Source organism: Alternaria atra (genome assembly GCF_907166805.1).
Source record: "Alternaria atra isolate CS162 genome assembly, contig: 25, whole genome shotgun sequence".
NCBI classification, from domain to species: Eukaryota; Fungi; Ascomycota; class Dothideomycetes; order Pleosporales; family Pleosporaceae; genus Alternaria; species Alternaria atra.
In genome coordinates this window covers 1,462,381-1,479,901 of record NW_025091323.1, presented here as the reverse complement: position 1 = coordinate 1,479,901, position 17,521 = coordinate 1,462,381, and the positions used below count along the sequence as shown (strand labels likewise).

Sequence of the window (17,521 nt, the reverse complement as noted above, 5' to 3'; positions counted from 1 at the left end):
TTGAACTCCTAAGCCGATTACCGAGCCGCGGAAAGTTGGGACCGGCACAGAAGGAACAAAGACGAAGAATGAAGGACGCACGTGAAAAGTTTCCGTGCATGTAGCATACTGTACAGCATACAACACCACACATTGGTGCAACGATTCATGAACATCTATAGATACATTGTACAATATCACATATCAAAAACCTCATAACCTCTTCTCCTCCTTGACCTTTTCATCTTTCGTCTCGATTCCAGTCGCAACATCCACCTCCTGCACCTCCTCGTCCTCAATGTTCTCAAGTTCCGCAGTCTCAGCCGCAATCTCCGCCCTCTTACTCTCTAGCTTCTCCTCACAAAGCCTAACCTCCCCCCTTGTCTTCTGCTGTCCAGCGAAATGGCCCTTGAGCGTAGCAGCGACGTTCTTCTGCTTGGCAAGCTCAACCCTAGTTTCCAAAAGCACTACTTCCGCGTTATCGACATTGTTCCTCTCACCGCTGGCCAACTCCAACTGCTCTTCGGCACTCGCTTCGTCGCCGATGAGACGAAGCGCCTCGGAGCGGTGCTCGTGGATCTGTGCTGCGAGTAACGCGGCTTCGTATTCTACTTCTTGCTTCTGTACTTGAAGCTGCCAGACATCGATCATAATCTCCTCAGACTCGAGTCTCTCCGTGTTCAAAGCCTTACCAGCGAGATCATGTTTTGTGTCGATCTGGTAGGTAAGAGCCTGGATACGGGGCCACTGTTCATTGTTTGGGTCGCTGAGGTAGTCGGTAAAAGAGCGACCAGTCCTTTCTGCGAACTGCAGTTCCTTGGCTTCGGCGAGGAGGTTGTAGGCGGAAACTGTTAGTTCGGAGCGCTTGGGTCCTTGGGGGAGGGACTCAGCGTAGGCGTAGCGGGTTCCGGCTACGCTCTCGTAGACTCCAGCGCGGATGCTGTCCTTTTCCTTGGGGTCGGAGAGGGAAAGTTCGCGGAACTCTTCCCAGCCGATGGTTGATTCGAGTTCTGTGGGTGGCGATGATCGGATGAGGCTCTTGTGCCAGGGCGTGATGGCTTTGTGTGTGAGGTCCTCCTCGTGAGAAAGAAGAATGTTGTGCAGTGCGTCACGCTCGATGATGACGCGCGACAATTCGAGGAGGTTCTTGACGTCGACTTCCTCCCATGTGAGCGTCTGCTCACCGCGATCCATCTCTACCAATGCCTGTTCAAGTAACGGTCGCTCTTCCAATGTGACCATTAAGCTCCTGCCCTTGCCGTGCAGCTTCTCATGGTACTTGAAGATGTCACCTAGTAACCTTATAGACGGGCTCTCAATCTCCATTGCATTGTCCACAATGATCAGCTCGCCTTTCCTGAACCGATACGAGAGTGCTGTCCGCCATGCGAGGTCGTAGACCTTCTTGGGTAGTTCCGTCGCAAAGTCGCGGGGCTTGGGACCAAATGCGACACCTCCACCCCTCAGCATGGGCGACTTCTTGTCTCCCAGACGAGCGCGACCTGTTCCCTTTTGTGGCCGGATCTTCCTTGCTGAACCTCGTACTTCATGTCTTGTCTTTGTAGAAGCAGTACCTAACCGTGCACTATCTCCTTCGTAGACAACAGCGCGGTGTAATATGTCTCGTCGTGTGGGTAGGTAGAGGTGGTTTGCCGGGTATTGTTCGAATCGGAGCGGTTCAAGGGAAGGGAACTGGTGGATAGTCGCGAGCACTGTCTGCTCCTCGAAAGGCTTCACAGGTACATATCCAGGAGCATAGGTCTTGGTATGTATTGACGATAGCGTGGCTTTGGAGGGCGCAGATGTCGTTATTGAGCGGGTGGTGGGCGTGCATAGAGATTTCTTGACGACGTTAGCATGTCGCATACAATGACGGCGAAATTACTTACGGCACAGCGCGTGCACAGCGCATTCGGCCGTATCGACAGACTCCTCAATTGGTGTGTGACGCCACGCATGGGCGCGGATATCCTCGTGGAAGCCATGCCGGTCGGGGTGGTTCAATTGTTCAAGTCGTCGGAGTTGGAGGCGGAGGTCTACGAAAAGCGCTAGTGTGAGGATCACCACATTTTCCAGCGGGCACCATCCTTCTTGAACATCGTCGAGACCATCAACACAATGGCCTCCACGCCTACCCTGCGCCAATTCAGCGCCTGTCTGAGATGCGTGCGACAACTACCAGCCGCCAATGGCACCCGTCGCCTCCTCTCCACCTCGGCAGTAGCTCGTGAAGAGGTGCAGACACAACCCACGAATGCGACTCCACCACCACCGCCCTCAAACCCCTCGGAAGGCGCTGCACAGAAGACTGGCTCCCAAGATGCCCCGGAATACATGCAGAAATGGGGCACGCTAGACCCTCAGATGGTGGAGAACAAGAAGCAGGAACGCCGATTGCTGCGGAGAGAACATGTGCAGCCGGTTGGATCCCGTCGTCGCCGTGCCGTCCTTCGTCGATCGACTTTGCAAAAGGCTGACGAGGTCCCATTCGAACAGCTGCCCTACCAATGTTTCCAGGAGGCGAGGAAGGTCTTGTTGGAAGACAGGCAGGAGAAGATCAAGGAGATCGAAACCCAGCAAGTGCGGATAAAGAACTTGGAGGCCCAGGACGCAAGCATCAGTGGAGGTCAGGCGGCAAAGGCGCATAGATTGCGGAGTATGAGGAAACATTTGGAAGAATTGATCATTCTGGCCGACATCAACGACCCGGTTGTGAAGCGGAAGTTTGAGGACGGACAGGGTACGTCGTGTCAATCAAGGTTTTACGGACATGGCTGACTTTCCAAGGTAACATGAACAAGCCCATCTACCGCTATCTTGCCGACCGGAAATGGCGCCAATTCAAGCGTCGTGTGTTGGAACAACGCATCACACAACTTGCCATCATCCCGGATCTCCTCCCATCCCTTGACTTGGTCGCAGACATCGACCTTGGTTTCGGACGAAAGCCAGTGGCACCTGGTGATTTCGTAGATTCCGCCATCAGTGAGAAGATGCCTCGTCTCAATGTCCAGACCTTCACACCCGGTGAGAAGCTGGTCACTGTGGTGGTAGTAGACGCAGACGTACCAATCCCAGAAAAGGACGGCTTTGCCTACCGATGCCACTTCATCGCCTCCAACATTTCCATTTCGCCAAGCAACACCTCGATACCACTCCAGCGCATCGCCCAAGAGGACCAAAAGACAGAAGACCCCAGTGCTAAAAGGATCGCATTGCCCTGGATCGCACCTTGGGCCCACAAGGGAGCACCATACCACCGCCTGGGCATCTTTGTCTTTGAGCAGAACGAGGGTAAGGTACTCGATGTTGCCAAGTTCAGCAAGACTCAGCGCATGGGATTCAACCTCCGCAGCTTCGCCGATTCGAATAGGTTGAGTGCAATCACAGCTACGCTATTCAGGACAAAGTGGGACGAGAGCATGGCTGGCGTTATGGAGCGCGCTGGTCTAAAGGACCAGATTGCCGTAGAGTTCAAGAGGAAGAGAGTCGAGCCGTTGCCCTACAAGAGGCGCACTGAGCGCATGCGCTGAGGTAGAAGAAAGTAAGTGTATTAGTCATGTAAGACATATGTACAATATACGATGAACCGGCAGCTGCAGCTTCGACCTGTCTGTATCACGTACTTGGTGTGTACAGCGTCGTGTATAGCAGAAGTCACACAGAGCACTGAAGCAGCGACGAAAGCGATTGCACTAAACTCAACAATAAAAGGTTTGCATAGACTTGCTCTCGCTCTCTCTGTAGTAGCATGTCATGCTGAGATTTTAGAGAAGTTGCACGCCAAGAGCAGTCGCTCTTTCCAGCCTCACATTTGGGGGTGATTCCTTCCTTCGCTCACAAGTTCACTTGTGAAGCTCGTCCCTTCAATCCTCTGTCGACCTGCTTCACCTTTTTTACTCTTTCCTTCTATCTCATGCCCTTTCCACAGCAATCGCCATTTATATTCGTCCCGCTGCTTCCTCCGCTGTCTTGTACTGCCACGTGTCTCGCTTTCTCTCTATCACGGATACCATGACGCAAAATGTACCTTCGCGCCCACCCCTCCTCCCATCTCAACAACAGATAGCGCTTGCTCTTGCTATCGTTCGGAGTAAGCCAGTCGGGGCAAAGGTACGAGGTAATCTTGAACTATTCAACGGGGTTCACATCTTCTGACATTTTTAGACTACGCCTTACAGCTTCGTGCTCAAATCAAGCGCGGCTCAGACCCCAGAGAGCAAGAGAATGCTGGGTATTATATCGATCAGATCACGTACTGGAAGGAGCGATGTCAACAAGCTGAAGATGAATGCGGCAAACTTCGAGGCATCAACATCAAGCTCGAAAGATCGAATCACCTACTATCGAGTCTCTCCGGCCCTATCTCAGATGTTGATGCAGGTGCCCACACTGTCAAGCGCAAAACATCGACAACATCGCCCGCGAGGTCTAAGCCGCCGAGACAAACACAGAAAAAATCCCGGCAGCCGGCTGTCGCTGTCCAGGAAACCATCGAGAATGACTTGGATTTCCTAGAAGTGCTTGGCAAAGATGGTTCCAACCTCACAGAAGCCTTATACACTACGCACACGTTGTGCAGGTCTGACGAACCGGATGCTGAGACTCTATGTTCCTATCTTGTGCAAATCGCTTTAGGTATCGGCAAAGTCATACTTGTTGTCGCCCAAAATCACGAGCAACTCTCGCGGCAAGGGCGCAGAAGCATAGAAGCGATGTCGTTTGATCAGGACAAATCCGATTTCGCCATTGCCTTATCCATCTGCGCAAGGGCTTTTATGTCGTTGCTTGTTGGTACAAGTAAGCTCTTGGAGTGCAACGCGGATGCACGACTCGCGAGTATGGTCGTATGTGAGGTAGCGGACATGTTCAAGGCTGCATTGCTATCAATCGAAACCTCTGCTCGACAAACAGCGCAGACATTTTCAACCCAGCCATCTCCACAAAAGAATACCAAGACCAAGACGTCTCCTCCTATAGTGAAAGAGTCTAGTCCAGCCAGAGCAGTTGCCCATCTGCTGATCAGCTTCCTCGGATTTCTCGAGAAAACCGATCCTGTGCATCAAAAGATATTTGATGGATTTGTTTTCGTTCTGTTCGAACGTGTCGGAAAGAGGTTGTATTACTTCACCTTTGGACAACATCGCAGCACGTCCATCGAAGGTAATATTTTGCCACCAACCGAACCAAGAGATGCTGTCGAGGCGGCGAGACGAGATACTGACGCCTTTGCGACCCGTCTTGAAGTCAAAGCACTTGTCTTGATTCTCGAACGTGCGATGGGTCTAGCTCCAAACCACATGAACCCTCAAAAGCCTCGCCCTAGCTCTGCATCGAATCGCCCCGCCCGTACGCTGAGCACCAAGACTCCTGTTACGAGCACCAGGGCGCGCTTGAGCCCTCTGGCAAGAGAACGCTTGCAGCGAACACTGGTTGCGTGTATGTATGGAAATAATACCGATGACGAGTTTCTGGACGTTCTTACAAAGCCCATTCCAGCCATGCGACTTGGTTCTATGCAAAACGTAGCTAAAATCGATGACAAGGACGTGGAAACTTGGTACAAGGAGGAGGTTTGGCGGCTTGTTGGATGGGATGTTTTGGCGAGGGAGGGCGCGTGGTGAGACGGGCATGGACTATAAGAGAACGGTTCAAGGATGAGTGGTCACCTGGAGTGGAACGTGAAAAATGACATTGTCGTATCTAATTACTGGCTTCCTGTGCCAGCTGGAACTGACTAACAAACCTCCGTTCCAGCGCCGACCTTTTCGTGCTTTCTACACCATCCGTCTCTATCTCCGTCTCATCCTTTGTTCCCCATCCGCCTCCACCGGGCGTGTCAATAACGAAACAATCCCCCTTTTGCACTGCAAAATCCTTCCGTCCACCCAATCTACACCACCTTCCACCAACTTTCTTCACAATATAGTTTACCCCACTACTCCCGTCCTCACCGCCCAACATACCATAAGGCCTGGTTACCCGCCTTTCACTAACGATACTCGCATTCATGTCGCGATAAAACTCATACACCCTCCGAATCCCATTCCCACCATTCCAGCGCCCCTTGCCACCCGACCCATCGCGGATACTAAACTCACGGAGCAGCACAGGATATCTCTTCTCCAGTAATTCCGGGTCCGTAATACGTGTGTTCGTCATATGAATGTGAACGCCAGACGTCCCGTGCCAACCAGGTCCCGCACCACTACCTCCACATATGGTTTCTCCGAAGCCAAACCCAGAGTCTGAGATAGGTACACCGGCGTCGTCGTGATCGCCGTTTATGCCAAAGGAAAAGACGTTGCAGTCACCTTGACTCGCGGCACATGCTTCGAAGGCGCGGATCACGACGTCGGTTACGCGTTGGGACGTTATAGGGTTTCCGGCACATACTGCAGCGTATGGCGAGGGGTTCAGGATACTTCCTTCGGGTATTGTGAACGTGAGAGGACGGAGGCAGCCTTCGTTGAGAGGAATGTCTTGGTTGATGAGGCAGCGGAGAACGTAGAGTGTTGCAGACCGCGCGATTGCTTGTGGGGCGTTGAAACTGTGATAGCCTTCTTCGCCTGTTCCGGTGAAGTCGAAATGTGCTGAGCCGTCGTCTGGATTGATAGTTATGGCGAGTCGTATCGGTGTACCGTCATCCATGTAGTCGAGTGCTACGAGGGATTTGCATCCAGTTTCGCGGTAGGTACGCTTCATGAAGTCTCGCACGCAGGACTCGGCGTTTGCGGTGATTCCATGCATGTTGAGGTGCACAGTGGCGAGACCTCGTTCCGCGATAAGGTCGGCTACCAATGCGGCGCCCTTGGCGTTTGCTGAAACCTGCGCTTTGAGATCGTTGATGTTATCGGCGAGCTTGCGTGTTCCTGAGCATCCGGGGTATCGAGCTGGGTCGTGAAGCAACACTCTCGTGACTAGTTCTTCATCGAAGACTCCATCACGAACAAGATACTCTGAGACGATCATAGCGCCTTCCTCGTGTAGCTCGACACTGCCAGCAGGCATGGAACCTGGTAGTATTCCACCAATTTCTTGATGGTGGCCTCTTGAAGCTGTGTAGAAGATGATGGTCTTGCCTGCATCGTCGAAGACGGGTGTTACGCAAGTTATATCAGGAAGATGCGTACCGCCGGAGATCGGGTGGTTTGCGACAATGACGTCGCCTGGTCGGAGGTGGCCAAAGTACTTCTTGTGCTGGTACATGACTGCCTGTTCCATCGAGCCAAGATGGACTGGCACGTGAGGAGCATTAGCTACAAGGCGGCCCTCGGGACTGAATAGTGCGCAGCTGAAGTCAAGGCGTTCCTTGATGTTGACTGACACGCTTGTTTTTTGCAGCGCGAGGCCCATCTGTTCAGCTATGCTCATGAATCGATGAGCCATTACGGAAAGTTCGACGGGATCAACAGTTCGAGGTGCAACTACTTCAGTGCTGGATAGTGAAGTCGTACGGTCAAGCTCAATCATCACGTGGCGCTCTAGGATAGTTGCCTGGGAGCGTGGTGCGACAACGATAGTTTGTGTGCTGTCCAGGATGATAGCAGGTCCGTCTATGACGTCGCCCCTGGCCAGCTTTGTCAGGTGGTACAAACGAGACGTGGTCCAACCATCCTCGAAGAAGATTGGGACGTTGTCTGAAATCTTCTTAGCCGACACAGGGGACAGTGGGCATCCAGCAAGCTGTTCATCGAGAATGAACTCAGGCTCGACCGATGGGCTCCGAGCCGTTGCTCGAACTCGTACATTCTCAACAAGGACGTCGCGTCCTGGCATGATGAATGAGAATTGGCGTTTGTGCTCGGCGACGAACGCTTCGTCCCACGTGCCCTTGTCGGGGCGGGAGACCATGAACGTGGTATCCGAGCCTTCGTAGCGCAGATTCAGAAAGTGCTCGAAGCCGATGGTTTGGCCAGAAAATCCATCGTCTGCCAATTGATCCGCCGCTCTCTTCTCCAGTGACGACAGTCTTTCATCAAGTTCATCGAGAGAGGACTGGAGTAACACTGAGCATGGTTCTTGAACATCGCGAACGACATCAGCCAATGCCATACCATACGCCGATAAGATGGAAGAATAACGATGAACCAAGATGCGGTCGATTCCTAGGTTGGCCGCGATGGCACAGGCAGCTTGGCCACCCGCGCCACCGAAGACCCCAAGATCATGATCAGACGTTCGGTGTCCCTTGGCTTCAGTGAGCGAACGAATAGGTCGGCACATCGTCTCGTTGGCAACTTCCAAGAAGCCAAGAGCAAGCTCCTCAACAGTCTTCGTTCTCCCGCTAGTCTGAGATAGATCGGCATTGACTGTAACGAGTAGCTCCTCGAAGCCTCGCTTTGCGCCTGCATAATCCAGAGGCTCGTTCTCATGCTTGCCAAATATTTTTGGAAAGTACTCGGCTTGTAGACGTCCCAACACAAGATTGGCATCCGTAACCGTCAAAGGTCCACCTTTGTGATATGCCGCTGGTCCAGGATGTGCGCTTGCTGATTCGGGACCCGCCAGAAAGAGGCCATTTCGATAGGAAAGGATACTTCCGCCGCCTAGATAAATCAGTGACTCTTCTCGGTCCAGCATCGGGGATACTCCCTACCAGCAGCTACAGTATCGATCTCTAATTGCGGGGACTGGATCGTCACACCAGCTGTGATCGACTCAAACGTGTGCTCCAACGTGCCCGCATACCGTGAAACGTCAGTGCTAGTTCCGCCCACTGCGTGAGTGTCAACATTCGTCCGACATTCGAACAATCGACTAGACTTACTGTCAAACCCTATCACCGGCTTCCTCCGCTCGGTGTCAAAACACGTCTTGCTGAAGCCGACAACGCCCCCAGCTGGGCCGGAAAGGATGGCTTTGAGACCGCTGAAGTGTTGCCATCCCACTAGTCCGCCATCACTTTGCATGAACTCACAACGAGCACCCCGAGAGTCTTCCAGGCCACCTACAAAGCCTTTGCGAAAGCCATCAATGTAGTTGCGCGTCAAAGGTGTAAGGTAGGCGTCTGCTGTGGCTGAGTAGCCTCTCGAGATCGCTCTGATCATCGGGAAGATTTGCGATGAAACTGATATCTGGTCGAAGCCAATATCCTTGGCAATGTCGGCGACTTGAAGCTCGTGGTTTGGGAACGTGTAGCTGTTGATAAGAGTTATGGCCAAGGACCTCACGCCTTTATCGAACAATCTCTGCAGGCCTTCGCGAGCATGTGTGCTATCTTTTGTATTGTCAGCGAGGAGATCGCACCAAGGTCGGATACTAACCAACTGGCCGCAGGACGCGAATGGCTTCGCCGCCAACACCCTGTTCCAGCTCATAAGAGCTACGCTTCGAGTCTCGTAGCGTCGAATTGTCCTCAGTCGAATCGTGAAGTGTAACGCGTTCATCGATCTCCAGCACATCATCGAAAAGGGTCTCCGGCCTCCTGATGTTGAGATCGAACAATTTCGGTCTCGTCTGATCACCTATGCGAAGCAGATCTCTGAAGCCTTTAGTAACGACTAACGCGCACTTCGTGGAGTTCCGTTCTAACAAGGCATTTGTAGCCACTGTCGTTCCCATCTTGATCGACTCGATATTACTCGTGTCGATTTTCTCGCCGCGTGGTATCGATACGCCTGTGGCCTGTTCGAGTATCCTGCGGATACCCTCGGTAGGCGCGTCAGAATAGTTTGTCGGGTCATTGCTCAGAAGCTTGACCAGTATATCCGGTTTTCCTGGAACAATGCCCAGACAATCCGTGAAGGTACCACCACGATCGATTGCGATGCGGATGCCTGCACCTTGTAGTGGCTGCTCAACGAATGGCATCTTTTATGAGAAGTTTGGAGAGAAAAGCAACGAAAAATAGGGCAATTGTGGTATACGGTACTAAAAGACTACTGCTTCTCTCGATGGATCTTATAGAGTGAAATGAGTTGCGATGGTGTCAGAGTCGAGAGATCAGGGCTTGGAGATATCAAGCAGCGGCCGCCTGATTAACCACCACTGGCTGCGTGCCATTGGCAGCAACGATACCAAAGCCGCAGGCCATATCGCTCCGAATCCATCGCAATGCGGGTTCGTAATGCCTATCGCGTTGTGTTGAGGGTTGAGTAGCTTGGGATGCCGACACTGGACGCGGATGACGCGCGACTGCCGATCCCTTCCACGGCGTCACGCTAGACATGACTAGCGTGGCATGAATGAACCCTTCATAGTGAGACCCGACATACCTTGTCATCGGACTCCAAAGTCCGATAGAATGATAGGGATCGGTATCATGTTCTCCACATCATGCTAACCGTTCACGCGATCATGAGTGTAGACTCGCAACACGCATACCGAAGGCGCAGGATAAACTGAATACCATTCATCGCAGCGTCATTGTGGTCCGGCTGTGGAAAATATCACCATCTTCACATTTCGGTTTATCTAACATGGTTGGAAGCATCAACCTACAGTTGGGGTGGCCATCACCGACTCTCTTTCCCTCGGCTCAACTACTTGACGGTGCAACCAATGTACTCAACTCGCAAGCAAAAACCGCAGCATCACTAATCTATGGACCAGACGCTGGCTACAAACCACTTCGATGTAGTATCGCGAAATGGCTGGCTTCCATATATGGACGTGGCTCGATGATCTCGTTAGATCGCGTCTGTGTCACTAACGGGGCATCGGGAAACCTGGACAATGTTCTTGCACGCTTTACCGAGCCAGGGTACACAAGAAACATATGGATGGTTGAACCATGCTACTTTCTGGCGTGTCCGATATTCATGGACAATGGATTCCAAGGAATGATGAGAGGCGTGCCCGAAGACGATGAAGGCTTGGACCTAGAGTTTTTACGACGAAACCTTGAGGAAGCGGGTGCATCGCCAACGTCAGATTCACCAGCACGAAAGACGGGTGACAGATACAAGAAGCTTTACCGACACATCATCTACTGCGTCCCAACCTTCTCGAACCCAAGTGCGAAGACCATGTCACTACGGCGAAGACAGGAACTTATACGCCTAGCGCGAGAGTTTGACGCCCTCGTAGTTACCGATGATGTGTATGACATACTACGCTGGCCAGCAGACAAAGAGGGCAACTTCGAAGACATCGGTGATGTACCTCCACGACTTGTCGATGTTGATCGCACTTTTGAAGGAGGCCCAAAAGACGAGTGGGGGAATGCTGTGAGCAACGGTTCATTCTCAAAAATCATAGCGCCAGGTGTAAGAGTCGGATGGGCCGAAGCAACGCCTGCGTTCACACTTGCACTGTCACAAGTGGGCGCGACGAGATCTGGTGGCTGCCCCGCGCACATCGCCGCTTCATTCGTGCACGAAATGCTGGAGTCTGGGATGCTGCAGAAACACCTTGACACAAAAGTTCTTCCAACTTTTCGAGCTCGCTATCACGCTATGCTCGAGGCCATAAACAATCATCTGGCTCCACTCGGCGTTACAATCTCTACCGGAAAGCCCTATACCGAATCCTTACGACATGCGAATGGCGTCCGAAAAGATCACGAGGAGCAACCCACTCAAGCTGGCGGGTACTTCATCTGGTTATTGCTGCCGGAAAGCCTGGCTGAGAAGGGTGTGGACCTAGCTGCTAATGCTCTGGAGAACTTTGACCTGAAGTTTGCCTATGGAGACATGATGCAAGTGCAAGGTGAGCCTGAATCCGCCATCCGTGCTGCAAAGGGCTACGGAAATGGCATACGTTTGTCATGGGCGTGGCACACGGAGGAGGAGATTGTTGAGGGTATCAGAAGACTTGGTGCGTTGATTGAGGGAGCTGGCAAGCAGACTCAACCATGAATTATGTAGTTGAACCACATCACAATACTCATAGATTTAAAGTTTACTCCCTAGATGGTGGTGTAATCAACCCCCCAACAATAGCATGTGACGGAACATGCTTTCCAATGCCGTCCTCAAGGAAGAAATCAAGGACCATACCAGCTGCCGTTACAGAATCATCATCCGCATCAATAGCATCGAGCGTCTCCTCCAAGGCTTTTGGTTGCCAATTCGGGAAGAAGAATTTGATCGTCTCGCTGTTGATGAAACGGTCGAACTCGAAGTGACCTTGGAAAGTAAGGACACGACCAGGCTCGTACACTCCCTGTACCGCGCAATGCTGAGTGTTTCCTAGTATCATCCAGGACGGCGGCAGGGCGTTTAGGTCTGGGATAACCACGTGGTCATGATGCACAAATTGCAACCTCATCTTTTCTAGGCTACCCGTTCTGACTTCATCGTCATGCTCCAAAAAGGCGTCGCGGAACCGCCGATGCAGTGTAATTTCCTTAACCCCTAGTTCCCAGCCTTTTGGATCCTTTTCCACCGTGACACCATAATCTTTCAGCAAAGCTTGACACAGCAGCTGATGACCAAAGCAGCTTCCAAAAATCTTTACACTGGGTTCGTTCTCATATACTTCTTTCGTCCATCTTTCGAGTTTGCGTACCCAAGGTAAATCGTCGTATGCCGAATTCGCCGAGCCAGAGATAATTATAGCATCGAATTCAGTTACAGAAGCGGGATATTCGTTCTTCACGACGTCGAAGTCTGTAGACGTGATATAGAGATTGTCTTCTGATGATTGTCGCGATGACTTGGTGTTGGCAACGGCGGAAGAGAGAAGATTGTGGAAGATGCGCCCATAAGTGGGGGCACGTTCGGCAGCCACCGCTGGAACTGGTGCGTCGGCGTTGAGCATGCAGATACGCAAAATTTGTGCCATAGTTGCAAAAGAACAAGTATGACAGCTTCGAAGTATTTGTTTACCACCAAACAAGTCTTTATTATCGATACACCTGTCTTGCCTATCTCGTTCTCGGGATATGCGTCCGAATTCGGCGGTGCACGTGAGAGCCGCCGATAAGCGGTTGATGTTTCGCGACTATCTCGCGATTTGCCACGTCTTCCATCACAGACGACTACTAACCCAACCTACCTCGATCGAATACAACCAAGACGTCTCAAACATGGTCGTCGAGATGTTCTCTTTCGCCGCAACACGCGATCGTTGCGCTAATGTGCAGACGAGGAACTACCGGACCATACGTTCTGTGTAAACCCAGCGTTCCTTAGACCATCGTCTTACTGCATCCATACTTCATGACATATGTACATCGTCTACCCAGACGAATCCTAGTTCTCGGGATTTGGGAAACTCTGAGCTAGCACTACTGAGGTATGGTGCGAGGGCCTGACAGCCCACCATCGGCTGTGACCCACCAACGGACTTGAGAGTCCGAAGGATCAGCTCTTTGTTCCTTTGACGCTAAGCAACTTACATGGGCATACGAACCGGTTGATCGTTGCCGCCGCCAAAATGCGGAGAACAACAGCGTCTACGAGTCAAGGACGTAGTGATAGTCTTATCGAGCTGGGCTCTGATGGTCCATATCCCGTTCAACCGCTGTCTAGTTGGAGATAGCGACACCCAACGAGATACCAAGATACACATTCGTGATATGGTTCGTGGTCTTGGTCTTAACCTTGGTCTCTTATAAAACACACATCTGAGAGTGTTCGAAACACCCAACGGGAGCTCCTTTTTGCATTTCCGCCTCCACTCCATCTATCGCTAACATGACCGACGACAACAAGGTTATGTCGTCTGCCGACGTCGAAGACACGCATTCCGTCAAGATAGGTGAAGTTGCTTCAGCCAATGTTGACGTAGCCGCCGCCTACGCTCATCATCTGACGGGCGAGAATGCCTACACACGAAAGGAAGCAACTCGCTTGCGATGGAAGCTAGACTTGCGTCTTGTGCCATTGTTATGGTGTGAGTACTTGCCAGAGAAGTTGATGGGAAGCACTTGCTGATACTTTCCTCAGTCAACATCACGTTAGGCGCTATGGACAAAGTGACGACTGCTACCGCTGCCTTGTATGGCTTCCGAGCTGATACCGGTTTGACTGGAGATAGATATAGCTGGGTCGGCAGCGCCTTCTATGTAAGCAATTCTAATTTGCACCACATCCACAGTGCTGATATTGCAAGTAGTTTGGTTATCTATTTTGGTGCCTACCCAGCGGCAGTCTACTTCAGCGCTTTCCGATAGCCAAACTCATGTTCGTCGTGCAACTCCTCTGGGGCTGTATCCTCATCGCAACCGGCTTTGCGAATAACTTCCCCACCCTTATTGCACTACGTGTGCTGCTTGGAGCTCTCGAAGCGCCCATCGTCCCAGGCAATTTCCTCATCATCGGCATGTGGTATCCTCGACGTGAACAACCACTTCGAACAGGTCTAATGTATACTGGTCTTTCTGTATGCTTCACTGGTCCTATCGGGTATGGAATCGGTTTCCTGGCAGGCGAACACCAATGGCGCGCTATGTTCTGGATCACAGGCGCAATGACCATTGTATGGGCTTGTGTGATCGGAATTTTCTTGCCTGACAATCCTGTCAAAGCGAAGTTTGTCACGGAGCGGCAGAAGGCCATTGTAATCGATAAAATCCGGCAGGATCAGACGGGAGTGGAAAACAAGACGTTTAAGAAGGAGCAAATGATTGAAGCATTTCTCGACCCGAAGACATGGCTGATGTTCTTCTTCCATATCTGGATCAGCAGTAAGCAAACTCGACCTATCATTATTGGAAGTATAAGCTGACGTGTCCGAGTCCCCAATGGAGGCTTAACAAACTTTACACCTCTAATCATCAAGGGGCTCGGTTACACCTCTCAGCGCTCAACGCTCCTCACAATGCCTACCGGTATCTTGCAGACTGTGGCATCATACGTCTGTAACGGCGGTGTCTTCCTGACTGCGAAGTACTTCCCCGCGAAGCAGCTGCGAACTGCTTGGGTCATGTTCGGTATTGTTGTCGGTATGATATCTGCAGTGTTTCTCTATGTTCTACCTCTCGACAACTACAACGGTCGTCTCGCAGCGTTGTACTGCTCGTACTTCTACCTTGGTCCCTACATCGTTGCACTCGGTATCAACACGGCAAACACTGCGGGCCACACCAAGAAAGTCACCGTCAATGCTTTGGTCTTCATCGCCTACTGTGTTAGCAATATCATCGCGCCGCAGTTTTTCAAGGCTGACCAGGCCCCGCTGTATCCACTTGGTATGGGCGCTGTTCTGGGGAGCTACGTATTATCGATGATCACGATCGCCATGTATGCGACGTATTGTTGGTATGAGAATCGTAGGCGCGACCGCATTGACTTCGATAAGGGTGGAAGGGTACACGCAGATACCGACTTCCGTGATCTGACTGACAAGCAGAACGTGCACTTTCGATACGTATGGTAGATTTTGCGGAAGACGGAACGAAATGCAAACAAAGTCTGCAGAATTAGGGAAATATTTTTCATAAACAAACACGTTTTGAGCATACCGATGCACTTGTAACATTGATACATGCGTAGTAGCGCAATTCGTGATCTCACGCATTTACGAACAACAGCCATTGCCATCTCCGCCCAAATGACACAGAGCTATCTGTTGCAATAATAGTACTCAATGTCTTGCACGCGAAAAGCGCATGTTGGGTTAGCGAAACGGAGCGGGCATTCTTCGGAAGTCGCGAACCGATCAATCGTGTGCCTCCGCACTCCAAAAGTGGAGCACCTCGTGGCTGTCGCTCATCTCCCGATAACGGCCTCTGTCGGACTCCAAAGTGCGAAAGTGCGACAACACGCGGACCGTGCGCCTTCGTATAGTGGAGAAGGCGGGTACCCTGCATGAGCTGGATGACTAGGGCAGCTACGCTCGTCGCGCATTGAACGTTGAGTAGGCTTCCTCCAAGAGGAGCGATGTTTTAGGGATAAATGCTCAGAAGTACCCTCTTGATACAAGCAATCCATTTCATGAGCTACAAAATTCAAAAACGCCATACTCATAAATTACCGTGACGCATCTATCACCATGCCAAAACTTGATATATCCGTTCAAGATGAGCAAAAGGCTTTCGAAGCTGATGTGGCTACGATCGAGAAGCAATGGAGCTCTGCCAGACAGTCGCACTTGAAGCGGTATGTAGGACTTCATCAACTGTAAAGCCGTTTCGCGACCGAATTGAGCTGATCCCGTTCCTAGGCCATACTCTGCAAGCACTATAGCCGCGCTCCGAGCCTCTATTCCTGCACCCTCGAACGCCTCTTCGACTCAAGCCATCAAGCTCTGGCACCAACTGCACGCGCATAACAAAGCTGGAACATGCGAATTGACATTTGGTACCACGGATCCCGTTGCGGTTTCGCAGATGGCAAAACACCAGCAAACCGTTTATGTATCTGGCGCTCTATGTGGATTCTCCGAGGTCGCACTCCCGGGGATGGACCACGCGGACTACCCTTGGGATACTGTTCCAAAGGTTGTATCAAAGATCTTCAAGAGCCAACTTTGGCATGATCAGCGACAACGGCAGTACCGATTGCGACATCCGATTAAGGAGCGAGAAAGACTGGAGAACTGGGATTACATGGCACCTATCGTTGCAGATGGCGATATGGGCTTCGGTAGCCTGACAAGTACGATGAAGATGGCGCGCGAGTTCGTGGACGCTGGTGTGGCGATGATACACATTGACGACTTAGCCATCGGCATGAAAAAGTTCACGGTCGGTCAAGGACGGACTATCGTGCCGACTCGGGAGTATCTCGATCGCTTGACAGCTGTGCGGATGCAATTTGACGTCATGAGCGCGGAGACGCTACTGTTATGCCGCTGTGACACAGACCATGCCGAATTCATCACCAGTGTTGTTGATGAGCGCGACCATGAGTATGTGCAGGGTGCGACGAAGAAGGTGGAGCCGTTGCAGAACTGTCTTCAGGCGGCGCAGACTGAAGGCAAAGATTTGAAGGCTACGCGGGACAAGTGGAAGGCGAAGGCGGGTATTAAGACCTTCGACGAGGCTGTTGAGACCATTGCCTCAAAAGAAGAGTTTGCCGCATACAAGGTGGAACTGTCGAAGCAGAAGTTTGCTTCCCTGTCTCATCGTCGCGATATCGCAGCCAAGACCGTTAAACAGGAAGTGTTCTTCGACTGGGAGCTATCGCGATCAGCCATGGGACAGTATATGCTCAAGAGCTGCGTCAAAGGCATCGTCGAGCGTGCCATTGCCGCTGCGCCACTCGGGGACGTGACCTGGGCGCGTATGGATTCACCCAATTGGGGAGACATTGTCGAGTTTCATACGGAAGTTCGTAAGGTGTACCCGGACCGGCTCTTCGCCTTTGGCTACACCGGTGACTACGACTATGCAAAAGCCGGCTTCAACGACGAAAAGATCAAAAACCTACATCTTGACCTTGCCAAGCTAGGCATCGTATGGCAGGTCCAGCCGATCTGGAGTCTACAAGGTCTGAACATGGTGACGGTGCAATTTGCGAAGATGTGGCAGGAGCAAGGCATCGCTGGCTACTTGCAGTCGGTCCAAGGTCCGGCTCTTAACTCGAAGCCTATGACTGATGGGTTTGAGAAGTTGAGTTATTGCGGTGGGTACCTGGCGGATGCATTCTTCGAGACAGTCGCGGGAGAAACGATCGTAGAGAAGGGAAAAGCAGCCAACTTCTAGAGACAT

General features: G+C 51.7%; 8 protein-coding genes across 8 annotated transcripts; 5 read left to right on the top strand and 3 right to left on the bottom strand.

The window, feature by feature from the left end:
- Positions 1-192: 192 nt before the first annotated feature.
- ALTATR162_LOCUS5502 (uncharacterized protein) lies at positions 193-1,964 on the bottom strand (the record flags this gene model as incomplete). The annotated part of the gene is made up of 2 exons (XM_043313121.1): positions 193-1,821; positions 1,869-1,964. The coding sequence occupies 2 exons, from the start codon at positions 1,962-1,964 to the stop codon at positions 193-195; spliced, it is 1,725 nt and encodes a 574-aa protein (XP_043169056.1).
- A 133-nt stretch (positions 1,965-2,097) lies between these two features.
- Positions 2,098-3,512, top strand: ALTATR162_LOCUS5501 (uncharacterized protein; the record flags this gene model as incomplete). Its single annotated transcript, XM_043313120.1, has 2 exons — positions 2,098-2,719; positions 2,767-3,512. The coding sequence occupies 2 exons, from the start codon at positions 2,098-2,100 to the stop codon at positions 3,510-3,512; spliced, it is 1,368 nt and encodes a 455-aa protein (XP_043169055.1).
- A 481-nt stretch (positions 3,513-3,993) lies between these two features.
- ALTATR162_LOCUS5500 (uncharacterized protein) lies at positions 3,994-5,603 on the top strand (the record flags this gene model as incomplete). Its single annotated transcript, XM_043313119.1, has 2 exons — positions 3,994-4,072; positions 4,147-5,603. 2 exons carry the CDS (start codon positions 3,994-3,996, stop codon positions 5,601-5,603), a joined length of 1,536 nt encoding a protein of 511 aa, XP_043169054.1.
- Positions 5,604-5,682: 79 nt separating this feature from the next.
- On the bottom strand, positions 5,683-9,792 carry ALTATR162_LOCUS5499 (uncharacterized protein; the record flags this gene model as incomplete). Its single annotated transcript, XM_043313118.1, has 4 exons — positions 5,683-8,528; positions 8,579-8,698; positions 8,750-9,199; positions 9,246-9,792. 4 exons carry the CDS (start codon positions 9,790-9,792, stop codon positions 5,683-5,685), a joined length of 3,963 nt encoding a protein of 1,320 aa, XP_043169053.1.
- Positions 9,793-10,400: 608 nt separating this feature from the next.
- Positions 10,401-11,780, top strand: ALTATR162_LOCUS5498 (uncharacterized protein; the record flags this gene model as incomplete). The annotated part of the gene is made up of 1 exon (XM_043313117.1): positions 10,401-11,780. One exon carries the CDS (start codon positions 10,401-10,403, stop codon positions 11,778-11,780), a length of 1,380 nt encoding a protein of 459 aa, XP_043169052.1.
- Positions 11,781-11,823: 43 nt separating this feature from the next.
- On the bottom strand, positions 11,824-12,708 carry ALTATR162_LOCUS5497 (uncharacterized protein; the record flags this gene model as incomplete). The annotated part of the gene is made up of 1 exon (XM_043313116.1): positions 11,824-12,708. One exon carries the CDS (start codon positions 12,706-12,708, stop codon positions 11,824-11,826), a length of 885 nt encoding a protein of 294 aa, XP_043169051.1.
- An 854-nt stretch (positions 12,709-13,562) lies between these two features.
- Positions 13,563-15,246, top strand: ALTATR162_LOCUS5496 (uncharacterized protein; the record flags this gene model as incomplete). The annotated part of the gene is made up of 4 exons (XM_043313115.1): positions 13,563-13,761; positions 13,815-13,933; positions 13,984-14,554; positions 14,606-15,246. 4 exons carry the CDS (start codon positions 13,563-13,565, stop codon positions 15,244-15,246), a joined length of 1,530 nt encoding a protein of 509 aa, XP_043169050.1.
- A 615-nt stretch (positions 15,247-15,861) lies between these two features.
- ALTATR162_LOCUS5495 (uncharacterized protein) lies at positions 15,862-17,515 on the top strand (the record flags this gene model as incomplete). Its single annotated transcript, XM_043313114.1, has 2 exons — positions 15,862-15,968; positions 16,033-17,515. 2 exons carry the CDS (start codon positions 15,862-15,864, stop codon positions 17,513-17,515), a joined length of 1,590 nt encoding a protein of 529 aa, XP_043169049.1.
- Between the last annotated feature and the right edge of the window lie 6 nt (positions 17,516-17,521).